The sequence below is a fragment of the Oratosquilla oratoria genome, unplaced genomic scaffold (assembly GCF_046742065.1).
Source record: "Oratosquilla oratoria isolate Oo_2021 unplaced genomic scaffold, ASM4674206v1 SCAFFOLD45, whole genome shotgun sequence".
NCBI classification, from domain to species: domain Eukaryota; kingdom Metazoa; phylum Arthropoda; class Malacostraca; order Stomatopoda; family Squillidae; genus Oratosquilla; species Oratosquilla oratoria.
Window position 1 is genome coordinate 2,080,524 of NW_027467710.1, and position 26,096 is coordinate 2,106,619.

The 26,096-nt window shown below is 39.6% G+C and overlaps 1 protein-coding gene across 1 annotated transcript in view; it reads right to left on the bottom strand.

Moving 5' to 3' along the window:
- Positions 1–26,096, bottom strand: part of LOC143023144 (neurofibromin-like) — a 375,045-nt gene that overhangs the window by 82,452 nt on the left and 266,497 nt on the right. Inside the window, exon 46 of the mRNA XM_076181656.1 lies at positions 20,650–20,789. Coding sequence (XP_076037771.1) covers positions 20,650–20,789 — 140 coding nt within the window. The remainder of the gene's footprint in view (positions 1–20,649; positions 20,790–26,096) is intronic.

The window sequence follows — 26,096 nt, forward strand, 5'->3', positions numbered from 1 at the left end:
AAGTACAAAAAAATGTATAAAAAAACTTGAAAGAATACAAAGAGCAATTACAAAATTGGCACCAACACTCTCAAAACTATCATATGAAGAGAGACTAGAAAAACTTGAACTACAGACACTAGAGCAAAGAAGAGAGAGAGGAGATTTGATAGCTATTTACAGAATCATGAAAGGCATAGAAATTACTGAGAGAGAGAATCTGATAAAATGGGATGACAGAAATACTAGAGGACACGGAAAGAAAATAAAAAAAGACAGCTATAGAAGAGATTTGAAAAAGAACAACTTTCCTCACAGAGTAATAGACAGTTGGAACAAGTTAGATGAGAAAATGGTGTGTGCAAAAACAATACATGAATTTAAAAATAGTTTAGATAAAATGAGATATGAAGACGGGACCCCACGAGCATAGCTCCCCTTCCCGTAAAATACAACTAGGTAAATACACATATATATATATATATATATATATAAACATGTCTAAAAGATACTCCGAAGACAAGTACCAGGTATGTCAATGATGATTTATTCTCGGGAATTAGGGGGCAAGGGGAAACAATGGATAAAACTTTGGACACTGATAGAGATATTAGGATTAGCAGATCAATAAGGAATTGAGAAATTAACAACTTAGCAGAAGAATTGATTGATTTAAAAGTAGACCATAAAGTTTTACAACTAGAGGTATCCAACTTACGCAAACTAATGAGGTGATACTAAGACAATTAAATGAGCTAAAAAGTGAACTTAGTGTGATAAAAAGAGGAAATGAAAGAAAGGAAAATGAGGTTAGAAATACAAAGAACAGAAGAAAGAGGTTAAAGAACAATCACAAGCAGTAACTGAATAGATGGATGAATCAATCATGGAGACCGATCTGAATGAAATAAAAAATCAGTGGAAAAAGGAATGTGAAAATCAAAAACTCTCATTCAAAGAAATAGTACAGCAGCAGGTAGAAGAGAATGCAAAGGAAACAGTGATCAAGGTGATCAAAGAAAAGGAAAATTGGGTGAGAGACACAGTGGACAAAAAGAAATGCATTGTGGTTTACGGTATCAACGAAAAACACAATGTACACAAATACCAAAGAGAAAAAGAGAAAGAAATTGCGAAGTAGATACTAAAAGCGGTTCAAGATGAGGGACAGAATCTGGAAAAGGAAATTGATGACGCGCATAGGATGGGTACATACTCAAAAGAAAAAAACTACAGACCAATGAAAATCAAACTAAGAACTCAAATGATAGCAGCAGAAATACTATCAAAAGTGGCAAAATTAACAGTGAAAAATACAAAAATGTGTGGATAAAAAAAGGAAATGATTGAAGAGGAAATAGAGAAAGATAGGGCACTGATAAGTGAAGCCAAGGAAAAAAAAAATGAGAAAAGAACAGACTGAAAAAAATTAGTTTTTTGTAGAGTGCTGGATCTGAGACTGAGAAAATGGTACATCAGAAAAATGGAAACATAAACCAAAAAAGAGAAGAAAAGATAAAATTAAAAGTGGCATATACAAATATGGACGGTATGATTTCGGGAATAAATGAATTGAACGACTATTTGTCAATTGAGAAACCTGACATAATGGAGATTGTGGAGACAAAACTAAAAGGTCCTATACAATCAAGTATGGTGGGAAAAGGTTTATACAACCTTTGGTCAAAAATAGAATGGATAAACAAGGGGGAGGAGTCATGCTATTGACTAGAAAGGTCCTAAATGTAATAAAGGCAACAGGAAAAGATAATGTGGAATTGATCACAATTAAAGTCGAAAATAGCAGTATGAAAAGTAGAAAGTTCATAGTTGTATATGTGTCCCCAAAAACCAAGACTTGGACTGACAGCGAACACTCAAAATTACTAGAAGACACAAAAAATTAATTAACAGAGACACTGATATATGAAGAAAACATAGTGATTATGGGTGACTTTAACGCAAAGGAAATAAACTGGGAAGAATTGACAATGGGAGGTGGAGAGGAACTCTGGGGCAACATCCTACTGGATATGACCATTGATTACACATTGACTCAATGGGTCAAAGAAAACACTAGATATAGACAAAACAAAGAACCATCAAGACTAGACTTGATATTTACCTCCGAGCCTGAAATTGTGGAATAAACTATAAAACACCAATTGGAAAGAGTGACCACATACTAATAGAGATCAAGCTTAAGGAACAAAATGTTGTGAGAAGGAACAAGAAAAACAGAGAAGGAAGATTAATGTACAACAAAACTGACTTTGTAAAACTTAATTTTTTTCAAAATGTTAGTTGGGAAAAATTTGCAAACGATGAAACAAAGATGGAAGAATAATGGAACATTTTTTAAAGAAATGTTTAAGGAGGGTACAGATAAACATGTGCCTAAGCAGAAAAAGAAAAGGGTGTACATAAAGTGTTGGTATAATAAAAAGTGTAGCAATGCTAACGATAGAAAAGACAAAGCTTGGAAAAGATGGAAAAAGAGACAAAAAGGTGACTAAATGGCAAACATACATCAAACTGAGAAATCAATATGTAAACATACACAGGGAGGAAAAAAGAAACTATGAAAAAGATATAATAGCAAAATGCAAAGATCAACCTAAACTATTTTACATACAACCACTCCTCGTTTAATGACGCCAATTGGGACCAGCGCACCGTCGTTAACCGAATTGGTCGTTAAGCGAAAGTGTATACATATACGTACATGTACTGTATGTACAATGTCCAGCAATACATGTATCTTTATTTTCGTGTATTTCCCTCTTTTATACAGTACATTAAAGCTTTATTTACTGTTTATTTACGGTGGTTATGTTCCTGAAATTACCGTATATGACCAAATCCACGTATGCTGACATTCCATATTGAATACCGGGGTATTTTTTTAGTTTCGACCATGGGCGCAATATAGCAATAGAAAATTAATTATAATTTTGTATATTAAAATGTATCAACGCAATATGCAATTTTGTGGGCGGAAATGAAAGTAAAAAATACCTTGCTACAAGAAAATATGCTAATGAACGAAGTTGGTAGCATAGGATCGGGACGCCATCTTGTCGTATGCCAACGTCTCTCACAATGACGACAACGAGGACGAGCCGGATGACACTTAATTTGCAGGTAATGATATATCAAACACAGGTTAGGTTAGTTTAGTTTAGGTTAGGCGAATTTATCATCCTTTCATTTCCTCGACATCAGCATCTATCATAACAAACATGGTGTACCATTCGTCCGACATGACTTCGTTACTTACGAAATTTGTTTTAGCACCTTTTTTTTTTTATTTCCGCTCACAAAATTGCATATTACGTTGATACATTATAATTTACAAAATTAATAATTAATTTTCTATTGCTATATTGCGCCCTTGGTCGAAACTAAAAATTTACCACTACCGGTATATATTGTACCCCAGGTAGTTTTTCCAGCTTGCAGGATGGTAATGTAGACCTAAGCTTCAGAACACTTTACCTCACAGCTAATATCCACCGTACAAGTTCATTTATAACATCATACAAATTTGCCTCAGCCAACTTAATTATCGTACACGACGTCGTAACTTCGGGAGATTTACGTTAAACGAATATTGGTCTGTCATAATGCCCGTCGTTACTCCGAGTTGTCGTTAACCGAGTAGGTCGTTAAACGAGGAGTGGGTGTATATATAAATGATAGACTAAAAGACAAACATGAAATAGTGAAACTGCGTGAAAGAAATAAAGAATACACAAAAGATGTAGAAATGGCTGAAGTGATGACCTGACACTTTAGGTCTGTATTTACAGTTGAAAGCTCACAAATGTAGGGTGATGGTCACCAAGAAGGTTCCCCCAAAATGAAAGAAATAATGGTGACACAGAAAGAAATAAGGGACCAAATAAAGAAACTTGATGTCAGAAAGTCACATGGGCCAGACAGAATAGTGAACTGGATATTAAAAGAATGCATAGATGAGCTCACAGATAAAATACACAAGATAATTGACTTCTCACACAAAGAAGGAAAAGTACCACAGGACTGGAAAAAGACAAATATTGTACCAATATATAAGGGAGGAGATAAAGAAAATCCAACAAACTATAGACCGGTATCCCTTACAAGCACAACTGCAAAAATATGTGAGTTATCAAAAATAAATGGACTAAACACTTGGAAGAGAACAAAATACTAAAACCCAACCAATTTGGATTAAGAAGTGGAAGATCATGTACTACAAACTTAATATGCTTTTACTCATGATTGGTAGATATAATATAAGAGATGGCTGGGCAGACTGTGCCTTCTTGGACTTACAAAAGGCTTTTGACAAAGTACCACACAAAAAGCTACTAAGAAAAATTTAAACAATAGGTGGATTACAGGGAAAATTATTGGAATGGATGAAAGACTTCTTTAACAGAAGAAAAATGAGAGTGGTACTTAGAGAAAAGAACTCAAATTGGGTAAACTTGATAAGTGGAGTCCTCCAAGGCTCTGTGTTGGCTCCAGTAATGTTTGCTGTTTACATAAACGACATGGATGAAGGAATCAAATGTTATATAAACTTTTTTGCAGATGATGTGAAACTATTGAAGAGGGTAAGTACAGAAGATTGCAAATCTTTTCAAGAAGACCTGGACAAAGTCTGGAGATGGAGTATAAAGAACAAAGTGGTTTTAACATTAAGAAGTGTAGTATAATGGAATTTGGTAAAAGTTAAAATAGAATATCCAGTCAATATAACATTGGAACAAAGGAAGTTACAAAAGTAAACTCAGAAAGAGACCTAGGAGTAATTATCTCAAATGACATTTCACCGGACAAACATGTAAACAAAATAGTTGGAGAAACCTACAATTTAATAAGATCAATGAAAGTGGTCTTTGAATACATGGATGATGAAATGGTAAAGAGAATACTAGTTACACTGATAAGACCTAAATTAGAATTTGCAGTGTCACTATGGACACCCAGTACAATAAAAAACATAAAAGAAACTAGAAAGAATTCAAAGAGTATTGACAAAGATGGCACCAACACTTAGCAAGCTGATATACGAACAATGATTGGACAAACTAAACTTACTAACTCTGGAGCAAAGAAGAGAAAGAGGCAATTTGTTAACCATCTACAGAATTATGAAAGGGACGGAAATCCTTGATAGGGATGATCTACTTAAATGGGACAGAAAAAATACACGAGGACACAAGAAGAAACTTAAGGACAGTTACAGAGGAGATTTGTAAAAGAACAAATTTCCACACAGAGTAATAGATACATGGAATAAATTGAACGAGAAAACAGTGAATGCTAAAAGTATACATGATTTTAAGAAAGAACTGGATGTGGAAAGATACAACTGCAGGTCAATATAAGCAGTTGTATCACCCACAAAATACAACTAGGTAAATACAAAGATGTCTGCTACAAGGACTTTGATGGAACACCAGCAGCTATGGAGGCAGAAACAGCAGTGAGGTTATAGACTTGAACCACAAAGTACAACTTCCAAGTGCATATAATGGCTGTGGACCATATGAAATGCCTGCCAAAAAAAGAAGAATGCACAAATCATGTCACAAAGAGACTTGGCTCCCATCTCAGAAAACTCAAACAGGAGGACTTTACAATCAAAACAAAAACAGGAAAGAAAATGAAGAACAGCAGTCTTGGAGGAGCCCAAAAAAACTGACAGATAATGTAATAGATACTGCAGAACTATTATAAAAAGCTATTACTGATAAAACAAATCTGTTGGAGCAATGAGAGAATCATGGTATCATTCTATCATACCTGTTCCTCAGACACGTATTTACCTAGTTGTATCTTATGGGAAGGGAAGGGTAGCTACGCTCATGATGTCCCACCTTTGTATCTTGCAGTGTCTAGTTTGCTCTTGAATTCATGTATGGTTATTGCACACACTATTGTTTCATCCAGTTTGTTTTAAGTGTCCATCACTGTGTGGAAAACAGTTTCTCTTCAAATCTCTTCTATAGCTATCCTTTTTGAGTTTCTTTCCATGTCCTTGTGTTTGTCTTGTCCTAATTTAGTAAGTCTTCTCTATCAAGTATTTCCGTGCCTTTCATGATTCTATTGATGGTCGGTAGCCTCTCTCTCTTCTTTCTTCCAAAGTTGGTAATTTCAATTTAGCCAGTCTCTCTTCATATGATAAGTCTGAAAGTGCTGGGGTCATTTTCATGGTTGCTCTCTGATTTCTTTCAATTTTCTTTATATTCTTTTTGGTACTGGGTGACCATAATGTCACAGCATACTTCAGTCTAAGCCTTATTTATGTGACTAATATTTTTCTAATAATTTCTTCGTCCAAATAGGTAAATGCCACTCTTATTGATTATAGGATTCTCCAACAATTTTGTTTGTTTATCAGAGGACATATCCTTTCTGATGATTACTCCCAGGTCTTTTTCAGACCCACTTTCTTCATCTCTTTAGTTCCAATTGTATATTATCCTTATATATATATATATATATATATATATATATATATATGCACATACATATACCAAGACTTTTTTCCCCTTACAAGGGAGGTAGCCAAAAAGGGAAAGGCATAAAATCATTCCCATCCATTCCATCCCTCAATACACTCCACACCCTTCCACCCTCCCTCTCATCTTAGCACCTCCTGGATGATGGGTCATCCCTGCACCTTGTCCACTGCCCTGGGTCAGAAGCAGTGTCGCAAGACACAGCACATCCACAGCAAGGCCACTTCATTAAATCGGCGACCCCCCCTCTCAGTCCCCCCATGCATAAAAGGAGAAGACGGGGAGAAATCCCTTCGGGCTGTGTCAAATTTTGCTCACACACACTACCTCACCCCCCATCCCCCTGCCCATTCCACCTCATGCATCACAACATCATCCATGTATAACCATTCTCCATTCACCCGTCTTCTGTCCTCTCTCATCCTTCCTTAACAGACATTCCCCTCTTCCCCAAAGCCCCCTTCACCCCATCCATCCACCTCATCCTAGGACGTCCCTCATGTTCACTCCCTCCACATCTGCCTTCCATACCTCTTTTACTAGTCTTTCTTCACTCATTCTTTCCATGTGTCCAAAACATCCTAATACTCTTTCATCAACCCTATCTCCCAACTCCCTTTCCATGATCGTAACACAGACAAAGCTGCAGAAATAATCCAGCCATACCTTGATACACTCAACACATGGTTCATCACAAACAGACTCAAAATAGCTCCAACCAAATCTACAGCAACACTTCTCACCAACTGGACAAAAGAACACAAATACATACCTCATCTCTACATCAACAACACTCTAATACCACACACAAACACCCCGAAAATTCTTGGTGTAACATACGATACATCCATGTCTTTCAAACAACACATCACATACATAAAAAACAAATGCACACCTAGACTTAACGCACTTTAGTCAATCACTGGAACAACATTTGGACAAAACAAAGAAACTAATACAACAATATACAAACAATGCATACGCTCAGTGATGAATTATGCGAGTCCTGCATGGGCTCCTAATCTCAGTGAGACACACCACAACACCCTTCAAATCATACAAAACAAAGCCCTAAAAACAATTACAGGCTGCACAAATACAACACCTACAGACCATTTACACCATGAAACAAAAGTCCTCAAAGTCAAGGACCACCTCGACATGAGAGGCACACAAACACTTGCTGCAGCCACCACAAACACATCACATCCACTACATAGCAGAACACCCACACACACCAAGAAACATTAAAACAACACCCAAAGACCTGTATCACACACAGATACTCTTTTCTCTTCCTCCACAACCACCAAATACCAGTCTCCGGAAACATATTCATAATCATATCACTCACCGCTCCATTAACACACTGAAAGACAACACACTGCTGCATGCCAGACCCCCTGATATCCACCCTTCTGAATCCTCTCTCCCACGAAAGGACAGAGTCCACCTGGCCAGACTGCGGTGCAGCCACCACCCAGCACTTCTAAGCTACCAGAAGAGGCTGGATGACCGCATTGTGAACAGCTGCCCAGGATGTAACACTTCACCCCATACCATACAACACATAATGGAAGACTGCATTATACAAAATCATGCACACAAACAACACAACATACACTCTATAAAGGATTTGTGGGGAAAACCCAGTTTCGGCTGTGGCATTCCTTGGGGAGACGGGACTGCTCGGACAGACATTCTAGGGAACGACAACAACAACAACAACTCCCTTTCCACCCCCATTCTTCTCCTCACCTCCTCATTTCTCACTCTATTTAGCCTAGTAGCCCCCATCATACTTCTCAGACACCTCATCTCAAACACATTCAAACTCCTCTCTTCCTCTCTTATGTTCCATGTTTCTGCCCCATACAGTGCTGTTGACACAATCACTCCTTCATACAGTCTCCTCTTAGCATCCATTACCAAATGTCTATTCCTCATTACACTCTTTAATCCACCAAGGCATTTACTTGCTTCTCTCAATCTACATTCTACCTCCACCTTCACTCCACCTTTTCCTGCCACATTTGCACCCAAGTATCTAAAACTATCCACTTCCTCCAGTCGCTCTCCCTTAATGCTCACTTCCAGTCTACTTCCACTTTCACCCCTTGTACATCTCATCACCTTACTTTTACCCACATTTATCTTTAGCTTTCTTCTATCACATACTCTCCCAAACTCTGTCACCAACTTCCTCAATCCCTCCTCCGATCCTGCCACAAGCGCAGTGTTGTCAGCAAACAACAGCTGGCTCACCTCCCACTTTTCTACATTTTCTTTAACCATCTCCAATCCCTGACTCACTACCCTTGCATTTACCTCTCGCACTACCCAATCCATGTATAAGTTTAACAGCCAGGGCGACATAATACATCCTTGACGAAGTCCCACCTTTACCTCAAACCACTCACTCTCTCTGTTTCTAATCCTGACACAAGCTCTACTACTCTCATAAAAACTCTTGACAGCTCCCAAAAGCTTTCCTCCTATCCCATATATCTGCATAACCTCCAACAGTGCCTTTCTGTCTACTCTATCGTAAGCCTTTTCCAGATCCATAAAAGCCCAAAAAAACATCCTTCCCCTTTCCTATAGCTTTCTCACATATCTGTCTTCCCACAAATATCTGATCTACACAACCTCTACCCGTCCTAAATCCACACTGTTCCTCACCAATTACTCCCTCTCTTCCTCTCCTAATCCTCTCAATCAAGATCCTCCCATAAGCCTTCCCAACTACACTTAACAAGCTAATCCCTCTGAAACTACTACATTCACACTTGTCCCCTTTTACCTTGTAAAGTGGAACTATACAGTCACTCCTCCAGTCTTCCAGCACTTTACCCTCTCTCCAGCAAACATTAAATAACCTCACCAACCAGTCCACCATCACTGTACCTCCTTTTTATAGACATTCTGCATGGCATCCATCCAGACCAGGTGCCTTACCTGCTTTCATCATCTTAACAACTGCCTTCACTTCATCCTTCCTTATTTCTCCTCCATTTTCCTCACTCATCACTCTCCTTTTCTTAGCATTTCCCACTGCAGCTATCTTTCCCTCCCTATCCTCCTTCACATTTAGCAACTCCCTAAAATATTCTGCCCATCTTCCCCTTACTGCCTTCTCTTCCATTATCATCTCTCCATCTGCACCTTTTACCTTTTCTTCTCTACTTGATTCGCCTCCTCTTCCTCTCTTAATTTCTTTCCAAAACATCTTTTTATTACTTTCAAAATTTGCTGTCATACTCTTACTCCACTTCACATCTGCTCTCCTCTATGCCTCCTTTACCTTTTGCTTTACTTCTCTTTTCTTTTCTTTGTACCTCTCATATGACTCCCTCGTCCTATTTTGTAACCAATCTGTGAAAGCTCGCTTCTTCTCTTCTACAACCTTCTTTGTTTCCTCATCCCACCATTCACTACCCTTCATTCTATTTCCTCCTGTCCTTCTTGTTCCACACACCATCCTTGCACACTTTGTGACTCCCTCCTTGAACCATTCCCATTCCTCCTCCACACCTAGCTCTAGTCTATCCTTCACTCCCTCCCACTCCTCCTTCAGCTTCTTCTTGTACTCCTCCTTTTCCTTTTCATTTAAAGAGTTCACTCTAAGCACCTCCCTACCTTTTGTCCCTTTCCTCTTCCTCCATCTATCCTCCACTCTCAACTTACCTTCCACCAAAAAATTATGATATTCCCCCACCCTCTCCCCTTAGCACATGTACATCCTTAACTCTTCCTATCATAGTCCTATTTACCACTACATAATTCATCAATGCTCTATCTACCACCTTTCCCTCCACCACCCTCTCCCATGTGTACTTATGCTTGACTTTCTTCCGAAACACTGTATTCGCTATCATCAACTCTCTTTCTAGACACATTTCCACCATCAACTCTACACTACGATTCTTTCCTGGAACTCCACATTTCCCATCCACTCCATCAATTGGACCATTTCCTACCCTAGCATTAAGGTCTCCCAGTACTAATACATTGACATTTCTCCCTAAATCCTCTATGCACTCATTTAAATCTATCCAAAAGGCCTCCCAATTTTCTACACTCTTCTCACTGCCAGGCCCATATGCACTTACAAAGACCCACATCTCCTTTCCCAGTTTCACCTTCATCCACATTATCCTTGAGGAAACCTCCTTCCACTCCACTACACATTTACCTATCTCTTCACTTACTAGAATAGCCAACCCCTCCACATTATCCTTGAGGAAACCTCCTTCCACTCCACTACACATTTACCTATCTCTTCACTTACTAGAATAGCCACCCCCTTCCCTCCCTCGCCCTCACTTCACTCCTGATTACCTCCCACTTACACTCACCCTTCCTTTTCAACTTAGTTTCACTCAAAGCCAACACATCCATCTTTCTTCTCACAAACATACTACCTATGTCTTCCCTTTTACTCTCATCTGTACCACATCCACGCACATTAAAAGACCCAAACCTTAGGGTGCTGGTCCGAAAACTCCCAGACCCATGCCTTTACTTTTTTGTTTAGGAATGTCCCCTGTGGGGCTACAAGGAGAAGGATGCCTAGTCCCACTAGCACCAGAAAAATATGACGTCATATTTTTCTGGTGCTGTTTGATCATCAAACATTTTGTTGTTTTATGATATTTTGTTTTATTTGACCAAATGACAAGACATCTTGTCATCGGAGTTGAATGGGTTAAGGAAATCTTCCATCCAGTTTAGTAGGTTGCCTTATATCACTCCTATGTTTTCCAAATATTTTAATAATTTTTTGTGTGGTAGTGTCGAAGACTTTCTGTAAGTCTAGGAAAGCACAATCAGCCCATCCATCCCTTTCTTGTATTATATCTATTAGTCTCGAGTAACAGATTAAATTTGTAGCATACGTATGATCTTCCCGTCTGAATCCAAATTGTCTTGGGTTTATTATATCATTTTCTTCCAGGTGTTTTACCCATCAATTCTTGATAATCTTCACAAATTTTGGCTACAGTGCTTATTAGGGCGACTGGTCTGTAATTAGTTGGTTCTTCCTTGTTTCCACTTTTATATATTAGTGCAATGTTGGCATTTTTCCAGTCCTTTGGTATTTTTCCTTCTTTGAGTGTGCATCTTATTATGTTGTATATTTTATCCATTAGTTCTTCTTTGTATTCTTTTAGTATCCAGTTTGCAATTCTGTCTGGGCTGGGTGATTTCCCAACATCAAGGTTCATTAATTGCTCCATTATTTCTTTTTGCATTGTTATTATTTCCCTCCCTGTCTGGTGTACTGGCTGCATGTTATTGTGGCAAAGTAGCATGCAGGTGATACTTTAGGGTCTATATGGGGCGCCCCTACGAAGCAGACCCACACATCATTTTGTCTATGATAGAGGAAATCTCTGTTCATAGAGAAATGATGATGCTTTTATTATACTGTGACTGTCCCTCTGTTATGCTGCCCCCTCACCCCTTGTTACTGTCCTGTACTCTTTCTCTGAATATTGATTTCCTTTTTTCAACTAACCCTGTGGTGGGAGAAAAGAATACTGTCACCAAGTCTTCTCACTCGAGTCATACAAGGCGACAAAAAACAGGACAGGGATAGGACAAGGAATCCTGCTACCTGTAGCCCCACAGGGGACATTCCTAAAAGGAGCAAAGGCATAAGAGGGCCTGGGAGTTTTCCAACCAGTACCCTAAGGTTTGGGTCTTCTTATGTGGATGGATGTGGTACAGATGAAAGTAAAAGGGAAGAGATCAACAGTATGTTTCTGAGAAGATGGATGTGTTGGCATTGGGTGAAACTAAGTTGAAAGGAGGGGGCGAGTGTTAGTTTGGGAGTGTAGTTGGGAGGTTCTCAGGAGTGAAGAGAGGGCAAGGGAGAGAAGGGGTGGCTATACTAGTAAGTGAAGAGATAGGTAAGCATGTAGTAGAGTGGAAGGAGGTTTCTTCAAGGTTAATGTGGATGAAGGTGAAACTGGGGAGATGTGGGTTTTTGTAAGTGCATATGGGCCTGGTAGTGAGAAGAGTGTAGAGGAAAGGGAGGCTTTTTGGATAGATTTAAATGAGTGCATAGAGGGTTTAGGGAGAAATGTCAATGTAGTGGTATTGGGAGACCTTAACCCCTTCCATACGGTGCCGCACACGTAGGCGTCATGGGGAGCGAGTGTATTCGCGAGGCTGCCATATCGGCGTCTTGATTATATTTATTGTAGTCGCCCCTCCATAATGACATTCTTTCTAATTCTTTTGTAATCGCATTTTCTATGGTTATCAAAATTCACGGGTGAAGAGAGAACGATCGATATAAGCGGTGACTATATTTTATGATGCGAGTATTATTACGACACGTCGTACGGCTGGCATTGGCTGCTGCCACCGAGATCTAAGTCCATGACGCCTACGTGTGCGGCACCGTATGGAAGGGGTTAATGCTAGGGTAAGGAAAGGAACCAACAGACAGAATGGTTGGTAAGTGTGGAATTCCAGGAAACAATTGTAGTAGAGAGTTGATAGCAAATACAGTGTTTTGGAAGAAAGTCAAACATAAGTACACATGGGAGAGGGTGGTGGATAGAGCATTAATGGACTATGTAGTGCTAACCAGGAATATGGTAGGAAGATTAAAGGATGTACATGTTCTAAGGGGAGAGAATGGGGGAATATCAGATCATTTTTTGGAAGTAAGTTGAGAGCGGAGGACAGATGGAGAACGAAGAAAAGGGCAGAAGGTAGGGAGATACTTAGAGTGAACTGCTTAAATGAGGAAGAAAAGGAGTATAAAAAGAAGCTGAGAGAGGAGTGAAGGATAGAGTAGAACTAGATATGTGAATGGTAAACTTAAAAATAAACAGGAAATGGTGAAACTATGACATATAGAATATACAGAAGATTTAGAAATAGCTGAAGTCATGAACCACTTCAAGTCTGTTTTCACTGGAGAAAAAGTACAGCACTGGGATGAAGGAATTGAAGTACAATCGCCCCCATGAGGGAAATAACAATAACACAAAAAGAAATAATGGATCAACTAATGAACCTTGATGCAAGGAAATCACACGGCCTAGATGGAATTGCAAATAGGATACTAAGAGAATCTAAAGAAGAATGAATGGACAAAACATATAACATAAGTTGCTCTCTCAAAGAAGGAAAAATACCAAACGACTGGAAAAATGCCAATACTATACCAATATATCAAGGAGGAAACAAAGAACCAACAAATTAGTCTGGTTTCCCTTACAAGAACTGTAGCCAAAATGTGTGAAAAAATTATCAATAGATGGATAAAACACCTGGAAGAAACCAATATAATAAACCTGTGACAATTTGGATTCTGACAGGGAAGATCATGTGCCATAAACTTAATCTGTTTCTACTCAAGACTAATAGATATAATACAAAAAAGGGATGCATGGGTTGATTGTGCTTTCCTAGACTTACAAAAAGCCTTCAACAAAGTACAGTAGGCCTTCAACATTCAAAAGAGTTAGGGGATTGAGAACTTCGCAAAAGTTGAAAATTCACAAATGTTTGGTGTGCATATTACATGTACACATATGTAACAATAATGTTTACTTGACATAACAATAGGGTTTCCTTTACCTAACAATAATGTTTCCTTTATCAAATAAACCTAATAACTCATAAAACACCAAAAACAGTATGAAATATTGCACATGCTATGGTTTAATAACATAATAGATACATGTAGAAAAAACAAAACACTCATCACTCAAGTTTTGGTGCACTATTACTTGTGATGATGATTATGGTGATGATAGTTAGCCATGCAGTTATTTATGATGAATAACTGGGTGAGATGATGTGGAATGCAACTGCATGACATGAGGGGTCTACTGACTGGGTTGAGGTTCAGGTGGGACAATAGGGGTAGCAGCAGGCTTCCTTGTGATATACATTGTGAGTGGCAACTGAGACCATTTCCTCTTCATGTCATCAAAAAAAGTCTTGTAAGGAGCAATGCTCTTATCAATATCACTCATCACCTTCAATGCTCTCACCACTGATGGATCTATGTCATACAATAATTGTTTGTATTGTGCTGTCATCCTCATTGCTTCCCTCAGCTTTTCAAGAGTGAGAGCTTGAGGGTGATCAGCCTCAGCAACACTATCTTCCTCTTCATCCTCACTGACTGCACAATCTCTACCAATTGATCATCATTTAAGGCCATGGCATGTTTTTCAACAAGTTCCCTCACCTCATACTCTTGCATGTCCTTGAACCCTTCACCACCAAATAGCCTAGCTAGCTCCACCATCTTCTTCACAGCATCATTAACCTGCTGAGGATCAGAGCCTGTGAAATCACGCACACACTCCAGCCACAGTGCCCTCCAACTCTGAGGATCCAAATCCTTAATGCACTCCTACACAAGTGAGAGGGAGTCAGCATTAATGATTTTTTTCCAATATTGAATGACACTCAATGCAGTGTGAAGCCTCTCCATGCATCTGCATGTGTAGCTTTGAAGGTAGCTGTCACACCCTGATCAAGAGGCTGTATTTAACTAGTTGTATTATACAGGAAGGGAGCTATGCTCATGGTGACCCATCTTTGTATCTCTCAGCATCAAGTTTTTCTTAAACTCTTGAATAGTGTTTTCACACACTGTTTCTTTGCCTAATTTGTTCCAAGTACTATCACTGTGTGGGAAGCTATTTCTTTTTAGATCTCTTCTGTAATTATCTTTTTTAGTTTCTCATGTCCTCTTGTTTTTCCATTGTCCCATTTTAACCCCTTCCATACAGTGACGCCTACATAGGCGTCATGAGGAGCAAGTGGGTATGCGAGGATGCCGACGTTGACGTCTTGATTATATTTATTGTAGTTGTACCTGTGTGACCCCCATACTCTGTAAACTGGCTTCATCATATTTTCTATGGTTATCAAAATTCACGGGTGAAAGAGAAAACGATTGATACAGCAGTGACTTTAATATTTTTTATAATGCAAATATTATGACGCAACATCGCACGTCTGGCAGCTAATGCTGCCCACGAGATTTTGGCTCGTATTGAAGGGGTTAATAAGTCATTCTTATCTAAGATTTCCATTACCTTCATAATTCTATAGATAGGTCTCCTCTTTCCCTTCTTTGTTCCATAGTGGTAATTCTAATTTGGACAGTCTTTGTTCATATGTCATTTTGGATAGAGTTGGTGCCAGTTTTGTTGTTGCTCTTTGTATTCTTTCTAATTTTCTTATATTCTTTTTGGTACTGGGTGTCCATAGTGTTGCTGCATACTCAAGTTTTGGTCTTATTAGTGTAGTTAGAATTTTTTTATCATTTCCTCATCCAAATAGGCAAATGCCACTTTTATTGACCTCAATAAATTGTAGGTTTATCTGACTATTTTATCAATATGCTTATCTGGTGTCAAGTCTTTGCTGATCATCACTCCAAGGTCTTTTTCCGAGTTTTTTTATAATCTCTCGATATTCTGTTTTTACTTTTTCCAAATTCCATTATACTACATTTCTTGATATTGAAGATTACTTTCCACTTTTGAGTCCATTTCCAGATCTTGTCCAAGTCTTGTTGTAATGAGCTGCAATCCTCCTCAGTTTTTACTTTCTTTAGTATTTTTGCGTAGTCTACAAAGAAATTCATATAACACTCCACTCCTTCATCCATGTCATTTATGTATATGGCAAACATGATCGGGGCCAGTACTCATCCCTGCGGGACACCACTTTTCATTTCTTCCCAATTTGAGAATGTATCTCTAATTACTACTCTCATTTTCCCTCCAGTCAGGAAGTCTTTCATCCATTCCAATAATTTTCCTCTGATTTGGATTCTGTATAGTTTTTTCTTCCAAATGTTTAACCCATCTATTTTTGACAATCTTTTCGCAAATATTGGCTACTGTGCTTGTCAGGAAGACCAGTCTGTAATTTGATGGGTCTTCCTTGTTTCCTCCCTTATAAATCGGTACAATGTTTGCATTCTTCCAGTCCTGTGGCACTTTTCCTTCTTTAAGTGAGAATTTAATTATATTGTATATTTCATTTTTTAATTCCTCCATGCATTCTTTCAGTATACAATTTGTAATTCCGTCAGGACCATGTGATTTTCTGACATCAAGGGTTTTGATTTGGTCACTGATTTCTTTCTGTGTTACAATTATTTCTTTCATTGAGGGGGATATCTCTCTATTTCCTCACAGTTAGGTGAGTTTTCTATTGAGAATACCGATTTGAAGTGGTTGTTCATAATTTCAGCCATTTCCAGTTCTTCTGTATATTCATATTTACCATGGCACAGCTTTTCTATTTCTTGTTTGTTCTTCAGTTTGCCATTTACATACCTGTAAAATAGTTTGGGTTCTTCCTTGCATTTTTCTATTTTTTTTTTTTCATAGTTTCTCTTTTCATCTCTGTGTATCTTTAAATAATCATTTCTTAGTTTGATGTACATTAGCCATTTACTTGTTTTCTTGTCCCTTTTCCATTTCTTCCAAGCTTTGTCTCTTTTATCCTTGGCCTCACTACACCTTTTGTTGTACCAGCTTTATATGTATGTTCTTTCCATTTGTTGTTGTTGTAAGTATTTATTCACTCCCTCATTATAAATTTCTTTTAGTATATTCCATTTCTCTTCCATCCCCGTTTCTTCATTTACATTAGTCTTCCTATTCTATGTTTATGGTATGAAGGAGGTTGTGTTTGGCAGCATAAACAGAAGCCCAATGTCATCGCACATTCCATCAAGTGATACTGGGTGACCTGGAGCATTATCTAGGAGTAGGAGGATTTTGTTTGGGATGCCCTTCTCTTGTAGGTATGCCCGTACCTCCATCAGAAAACAATGGTGTTGGTTGTCCATGCTTTTACATTATGCATCCAGAACACTGGCAGTAAGTTCTTGTTGCATCCCTTAAGTGCTCTGGGGTTAGTAGACTTATAAATAAAGCCTGGCTTGATGGTGTGGCTAACAGCATTAACACAAAGGATGAACCCCTTCACTCTGGGCCAAAATCTCGCGGGCAGCATTAGCTGCCAGACGTGCGATGTTGCATCATAATACTCGCATTATAAAAAATAAAGTCACCGCTGTATTAATCGTTTTCTCTTTCACCCGTGAATTTTGATAACCATAGAAAATATGATGAAGCCAGTTTACAGAGTATGGGGGTCATGCAGGTACTACAATAAATATAATCAAGACGCTGACGTCGGCATCCTCGCGTACCCACTTGCTCCTCATGACGCCTACGTAGGCGTCACCGTATGGAAGGGGTTAAGGTGCATCGGTCCTTTGCAGCTTTGAACCCTGGTGCACTCTTCTCCTTGGCGACAAAGGTCCTGGTAGGCATCTTCTTCCAAAAGAGACCTGTTACATCCATATTCCATACCTGCTCAGGCCTGTATCCCTATCTTTAACCTCTTCACTCCGGGGCACATCGCACATCTGGCAGCATTAGCTGCCCGACGTGCGATGTTGCGTCATTATAATCACATTATAAAAAATAAAGTCCGTGCTCAATCGTTCGTTCTCTTTCACCCGTGTATTTTGATAACCATAGAAAATTGATGAAGCCAGTTTAGAGAGAATGGAAATTACATAGGTATGACTACAATAAATATAATCAAGATGGCGATGTCGGCATCATCGAGTACCCACTTGCTCCTCATGCCGCCTACATAAGTGTCACCGTATGGAAGTGGTTAATAATTTTCTTCATAGCACCTGGGAATGCAGCTGCCAAAATGTGATCTGTCAAACCTGATTCCCTGCACATTTTCAAATTGTGCAACAAAAACTACCTCTCGAATCTGTCAAACCATCCTTTACTTGCTAAAAATTCAGACTGGGTGGTGGCATGATGCTAGCCTCTGCTAGCCTCTGCAATGGTGCTAGCCTCTGCACTAGTACTAGCCTTATCACTCATTACTCTGTCATACAATGCTCCCTTTGCACGAATTGCATTGCTATCAATTGGATTGCCTTTTTTGTTCTGGTCTGTTATCCACAATCTGTCAAACCATCCTTTACTTGCTAAAAATTCAGACTGGGTGGTGGCATGATGGTCTGGTGCTAGCCTCTGCAATGGTGCTAGCCTCTGCACTGGTACTAGCCTTATCACTCATTACTCTGTCATACAATGCTCCCTTTGCACGAATTGCATTGCTATCAATTGGATTACCTTTTTAGTTCTGGTCTGTTATCCACACATATAAAGCAGATTCCATCTAAGATAGAGCACTGCATCTTACCTGTGACACTTGCTTAGCGGAAGGAGCAGCAATAGATGCCAGTGCTGCCCTAATGTTGGCCTCATTTTTCTTTATTGAACACACTGTGCTCTCATTTACATAAAATACCTTTCCAACAGCAGAATTGCTCATATTACCCACCCTACACTTGTCTAGCAACTTCACTTTCTCAAAATTCATCACTTTCTTTAATCTTTTTGGTGAAGATTTGTCACGAGAGGTTGGTGCTTGCTTGAGGGCTATAGTTCACCACACACAACACGTGAACTGGAGGACACACAAATACACACAGAGTTATGGCAATCAATTCGAGCTGACCATACTGCCACCTGGACAAACAAGACAATGACTGAGACAGAATGGTGGACTGGCGGGCTGACGGTGGGGGGAGGAGGGAGGGAGGGAGGGTAGTGACGCAGTGATAGGATGCTTTGTTATTTTTTCGCCCAAATTGTGGTGGTGGACTGGCCGGCTGCCTTTGGGGTGGGGGGATGCGGGCGGGAGGGTAGTGATGCTGTGATAGATTGCGGTTATTTTTTCATGTGAATTTTAGTAAATATGTCTGTAATGCTGGAAACTCATGAATGTGCAAACTCACAAATTTTGAGGGTCTACTGTAACACACAAAAAAAAAAAAAAAAAAAAAAAAAACAGGAGGAATACAAGGTAAATTACTAAGCTGGATGGATTTTTCATGGTAGGAAAATGATAGTGCTCAGAGAAAAGAATTCAACTTGGGAGGTGATTAGTGGAGTTCCACAAGGATCGGTATTGACTCCAACAATATTCGCTATTTATGTGAATGACATGGATGAAGATGTGGAATGTTACATGAGCTTCTTTGCAGATGATGCTAAATTGCTGAGGAAAGTGAATACTGAAATGGATTGTGAATCACTACAGAGGGACCTAAACAAGGTTTGGAAATGGAGCCAAAAGTGGGAAGTAGACTTCAACATAAAGAAATGTAGCATAATGGAGTTCAGAAAAAGTAAAAACAGAATATCAGGACAATATAAAATTGGAACAAAGGAAGTAAAGAAAGTGGTATCTGAAAAAGAAGACCTGGAAGTAATTATCTCAAATGACATGTCCCCTAATAAACAGATCAACAAAATTACAAGAGAATTTTACAACTTGCTATGATCAATAAAGGTGTCTTTTACCTATTTGGACAAGGAAATGGTAAAAAAATACTAGTCACAATAATAAGGCCTAAACTGGAGTATTCTGCAACACCTTGGTCACCCAGTACCAAAAAGAATATAAAGAAAATTTGAAAGAATCCAGAGAGCAACCACGAAAATGTCCCCAATACTTTCAAACCTGCCATATGAGGAGAGACTGGCTAAAATGAAATTACAGACTTTGGAACAAAGAAGAGAAAGAGGCAACCTGCTGACCATTTACAGAATCATGAAAGGCACAGTCTTTGATAGAGAGGACTTACTAAATTGTGATAAAAGAAATACAAGGGGACATGATAAGAAACTAAAAAAGGATAGTTATAGAAAAAAAAAAAAAAAAAAAAAAAAAAAAAACCACACAGAGTAATGGATATCTGGAACAAACTAGATAAAAAATTGTGTCTGCAAAAATTAGACACAAATTTAAGAGCAAACTAGACACTACAAGATACAAAGATGGGATACCACAACAATAACTCCCCTTCCCAAAAGATACAACTAGGTAAATAAAAATATCCTAAAGTTTGCATACTTCTGATTAACATTTTTGCCTGAGTAAAAGGTTGACTTAAGTGCACATATACATATTGGTACTAACAAAAATTAAACATGAAAATACAATACTAAACAAAATCTTTTACAAAATAGACAGAATCACACATAAACACCTTAACAATAACAAACTCTGCAAGGAGCTGAATGCTGATTTTTGTTTACTGTACCTCAAACTTGTCCCTTTTGTGTGGTTTGGCAATGATTGCCAGGAGTGTGACAAGGACTCGAGATGTACGAGAAACAGTAGTTGGTGCTGGGTGACGCAACCCTTTCAGCAAGTGACCCACTAGAGCGAAGTGGAAATTTGCTGCAAAAAAGTTGTCGAAAAAAAAAAAAAAAAAAAAAAAAAAAAAAAGGGGGGTGGGTGGGAGAGGAAATATGTGGAAATTACATTCACATCTTCAAAAAAATTGAGTAATGTATCTAAAATACATATATATAGACACATACTAAAAGATCCCTTTCCTGTTATGACGGGGTGGCCCAACCAAGGCAACCCCTTACCCATTCCCCACCCATTTACTGTCCCTCTTATCTTAGTTCCTTGTGAAGCTAAAGTAATGGGAACAACACATGTCAGTAAATCTACAACTACAATAATGTACATTTTGTATCTTATCAGCTATTACATGCAAAGTGAGGTGGTCAGACAAACATCCATCCATATACCAAGGGCTTGTTTCCCCCTTACAAGGGAGGTAGCCAAAGTCAAAAGTCTACCCACTTCCACCCATTTCATCCCCACCCATTCCACTCCCATACACCACCCTTTCCTCCCTCTTATCTTAGCTCCTCATGGATGACAAGTCATCTCTGTACCTTGCCCACTGCCCTGGACCAGAGACAAGGCAGCAAGACACAGCACATCCACAGCAAGGTCGCGTCACTTAATTGGTGACCCCCCCCCCTTCATTCCCTCATGCAGAAAAATAGAAGACGAGGTCAAATCCCTTTGAGCTGCATCAAAATATCATTCACATATAACCATTCCCTAAACACCCCTCCATACCCCACCCACACCCTTCCTTGCATCACAGTATGATCTATACACAGCCTTCCTCCACACACCCTTGTCTCCTGTCCTCTCACTTCCTTGCTCAACAGACATTCCCCTCTTGTTCAACACCCCTTTCACCCTATACATCCATCTCCTCAGTTGCCCCCTCATGTTCACTCCAGCCACCTTTGCCTTCCACACCTCTTTTACTAACCTTTCTGTGTTAAAAATACTCCAAAAATCTTTCATCAATCATATCTGCCATCTTTTCCAACCCAGCTCTCCTCACCTCCTCATTTCTCACTCTATCCAACTTTGTAATCTCTACCATACTTCTCAAATATTTCATCTCAAACACATTTAAACTTTTCATTTCTGCCTCTCTTAAATTTCATGTTTCTGCCCCATAGAGTGCTGTCAGCACAATCACCACTCCATATACCTATTTGCATCCATTTCCAAATGCCAATTTCTCATTATATATTTTAATCCTCGAAGGCACTTACTTGCTTCTCTCAATCTACAATTTACCTCCATCTCCACTCCTCCCTTTACTGCCACATGCAACCCCAAGTACCTAAAACTATCCGCTTCCTCCAGCCTTTTTCCTTTAGGATTTACTTCCAACTCACTGCCATCCTCTCCCCTTGTACATCTCATCATATTACTTTTAACTACTACATTAAACTTTCTCCCATTGCATATATTCTCAAACTGACATTAACTCCCTTAATTCCCCCTCTGACCCTGCCAATGGTGCAATGTCATCAGCAAAGAACTGACTCACCTCCCACCTTTCTCTATTTTCTTTAACTATCTCCAATCCCCTGTTCATTACCCTCACATTTACCTCCCACACCACCCAATCCATGTACCGTATTTTTTGGACTATAAGGCGCGGGCAAAATCCTTAAAATTGGCCAAAATCAGGTGGTGCGCCTTATCGTGAGGTGCGCTGTATGTGTGGATTCAGTGCAAAAAAAAAAAAAATGCCTCGGACACTGACGTACTATTTTGACACGTTTCGTAGCTAGCCTGCCAACGGCAACAGTGCATAGTCCTAGCAAAATTTACAACCAAGTTATAACCAATATGCATGTATCTTGACAAGAAAATTGCGAAAACTTCGACAGTTTTGGAGTCCATGCCACCGCATTAATTCACACTATCATGGCTATGACATGATAGCGTCCACAACACAGACAGCCATTTTGCATTGGTCTAGTCTCGCTCCACTCAGACTCTAGTCATTTGGGTATGCTTTTAGTTTTGACCATGGGCGCAATATAGAAATAACAAATTAATTATTAATTTTGTAAATTAAAATGTATCAACGTAATATGCAATTTTGTGGGCGGAAATAAAAATAAAAAATACCTTCCTACAAGCAAATATGCTAATGAATGAAGTCAGTAGCATAGGATTGGGACGCCATCTTGTCTCGGTACTTCCGACAGTACCTCGCCAGGTAAATTTTCTTGAAGGAATGTTATGGAGAGGAGATACATGCATTCCTTCAAGCTGCAAGAACTTTGTATACCCCGCAAGGTGAGAGAGTGGTTGAAAAGACCGCCAACGTCTCTCACGACGACGACAACGAGGACGATCCGGATGACATTTAATTTGCAGTTAATGATTTATTAAACACAGGTTAGGTTAGGTTAAACGAATTTATCATGGCGACATCCATTCGATGTCGGCATCTATCATAACAAACATGGCGTACCATTCGTCCGACACGACTTCGTTACTTACGAAATTTGTATAAGCACCTTTTTTGTTTTTTATTTCCGCTCACAAAATTGCATATTACGTTGATATATTATAATTCAAAAAATTAATAATTAATCTTCTATTACTATATTGCACCCATGGTCGAAACTAAAAATTTACCTTCATTTGTAATCCTGTGTTTTTAAGTGAATATAGAATTCCAGGAATAAAACTGCTAATGTTGGTTTAATTCCCCACAATTCCTGTAACGTGTTTATGTTGTTTTTTAGGGGCATTGGCAGGGCAGACCGTCCATGGAGGTGGTCTGATTTCACTGACCAAAAAAAAATATATATATATATAAATACATACATACATATACCAAGGCTTTTTCCCCCTTTCAAGGGAGGTAGCCAAAAAGGGAAAGGCATAAAAACACTCCCACCCATTTCATCCCTAAATACACTCCACACCCCACCCACCCTCCCTCTCATCTGAGCACCTCCTGGATGACGGGTCATCCCTGCACCTTGCCCACCGCCCTGGGTCAGAAGCAGTGTCGCAAGACACAGCACATCCACAGCAAGGCCGCTTCATTTAATTGGCGACCCCCCCTCTCCGTCCCCCCTTGCATATAAGGAGAGGACGGGGAGAAATCCCTTCGGGCTGCATCAAAATTTACTCACACATACTACCCCACCCCCCACCTCATGCAATCACAACATCATCCATATACAACCATTCTCCACTCACCTCTGTCTTCCGTCCTCTCCCTTCCTTCCTCAACAGACATTCCCCTCTTCCCCAAAGCCCCCTTCACCCCATTCATCCACCTCATCCTAGGACGTCCCCTCATCTTCACTCCCTCTACATCTGCCTTCCAAACCTCTTTTACTAGTCTTTCTTCATTCATTCTTTCCATGTGTCCAAACCATCCTAATATTCTTTCATCAACCCTATCTCCCAGCTCCTTTTTCACCCCTGTTCTCCTCCTCACCTCCTCATTTCTCACTCTATCCAGACTAGTAACCCCCACCATACTTCTCAGACACCTCATCTCAAACACATTCAAACTCCTTCTCTCTTCTTCTCTTATGTTCCATGTTTCTGCCCCATACAGTGCTGTTGGCACAATCACTCCTTCATACAGTCTCCTCTTCGCATCCATTCCCAAATGTCTATTCCTCATTACACTCTTTAATCCACCAAGGCATTTACTCGCTTCTCTCAATCTACATTCTACCTTCACCTTCACTCCACCTTTTCCTGCTACACTTGCACCCAAGTATCTAAAACTATCCACTTCCTCCAGTCGCTCTCCCTTAATGTTCACTTCCAGTCTACTGCCACTTTCACCCCTTGTACATCTCATCAACTTACTTTTACCCACATTTATCTTTAGCTTTCTTCTATCACACTCTCTCCCAAACTCTGCCACCAGCTTCCGCAATCCCTCCTCCGACCCTGCCCCAAGCCCAGTGTCGTCCACAAAAAACAGATGGCTCACCTCCCACTTTTCTCCATTTTCTTTAACCATCTCCAATCCCTGACCCACTACCCTTGCATTTACCTCTCGCACCACCCCATCCATGTATAAGTTGAACAGCCAGGGCGACATAACGCATCCTTGACGAAGTCCCACCTTTACTTCAAACCATTCACTCTCTCCATTTCTAATCCTGACACAAGCTCTACTACTCTCATAAAAACTCTTGACAGCTCCCAAAAGCTTTCCTCCTATCCCATAAATCTGCATAACCTCCCACAGTGCCTTTCTGTCTACCCTATCATAAGCCTTTTCCAGATCCATAAAAGCCCAAAAAACATCCTTCCCCTTTCCTATAGCTTTCTCACATATCTGTCTTACCACAAAGATCTGATCTACACAACCTCTACCTGTCCTAAATCCACACTGTTCCTCACCAATTACTCCTTCTGTTCCTCTCCTAATCCTCTCAATCAAGATCCTCCCATAAGCCTTCCCTACTACACTTAACAGGCTCCCTCTGAAACTACTACATTCACACTTGTCCCCTTTTCCCTTGTAAAGAGGAACTATACAGGCACTTCTCCAGTCCTCCGGTACTCTACCCTCTCTCCAGCATATATACATATCATTATTTTTGTAATTTTGCTAAATCCCAACCGATTTTTCTCATTCAACAACGAAAATGTTCAGTTCTGAAAGCACTCACATATGCATGATTATCCGATGACGAGACCAGGTGCGCCTTATGTAAGGACGGGGAATAGCAAATTATGGGTGCGCCTTATGGTCCGAAAAACACGGTACACACTGAATAGTCATGGTGACATGACACACACCTGATGCAGTTCCAACTTTACCTCAAACCACTCACATTCTCCATTTCTAATTCTAACACAGGCTCTACTACTCTTGTAAAAATTCTTGACTACCCTTAACAACTTTCCTCTGATCCCATATATCTGGAAAAACCACCCACAGAGCCTTCCTGTCTACCCTGTCATAAATCTTTTCCAATAATTCATATATACACACGTATACCAAGGACTTTTTTCTCCCCTTACATGGGAAGTAACTGAAGTCAAAGGCATAAATACATTCCCACTCATTTCATCCCCACACACTCCACTCCCATTTAACACTCTTCCCCTCTATTCTTGGCTCCTCCTCATTGATGGGTGCCATCCCTGCATCTCGTCCACTGCCCTAGGTCAGAACCAATGTAACAAGACACAGCACATCCACAGTAATGCCACTTCATTTAATTGGCAACCCCACCTCATGATGAAAAAGAGAAGGGGAGAAATCCCTTCATGCTGCATATAAAGATCATTCACACATATTCCCTCACCCTTCCCATCTCCCACCCACATTCTTCCATGCATCACAGCATCATCCATACAAAACTATTCTCCACT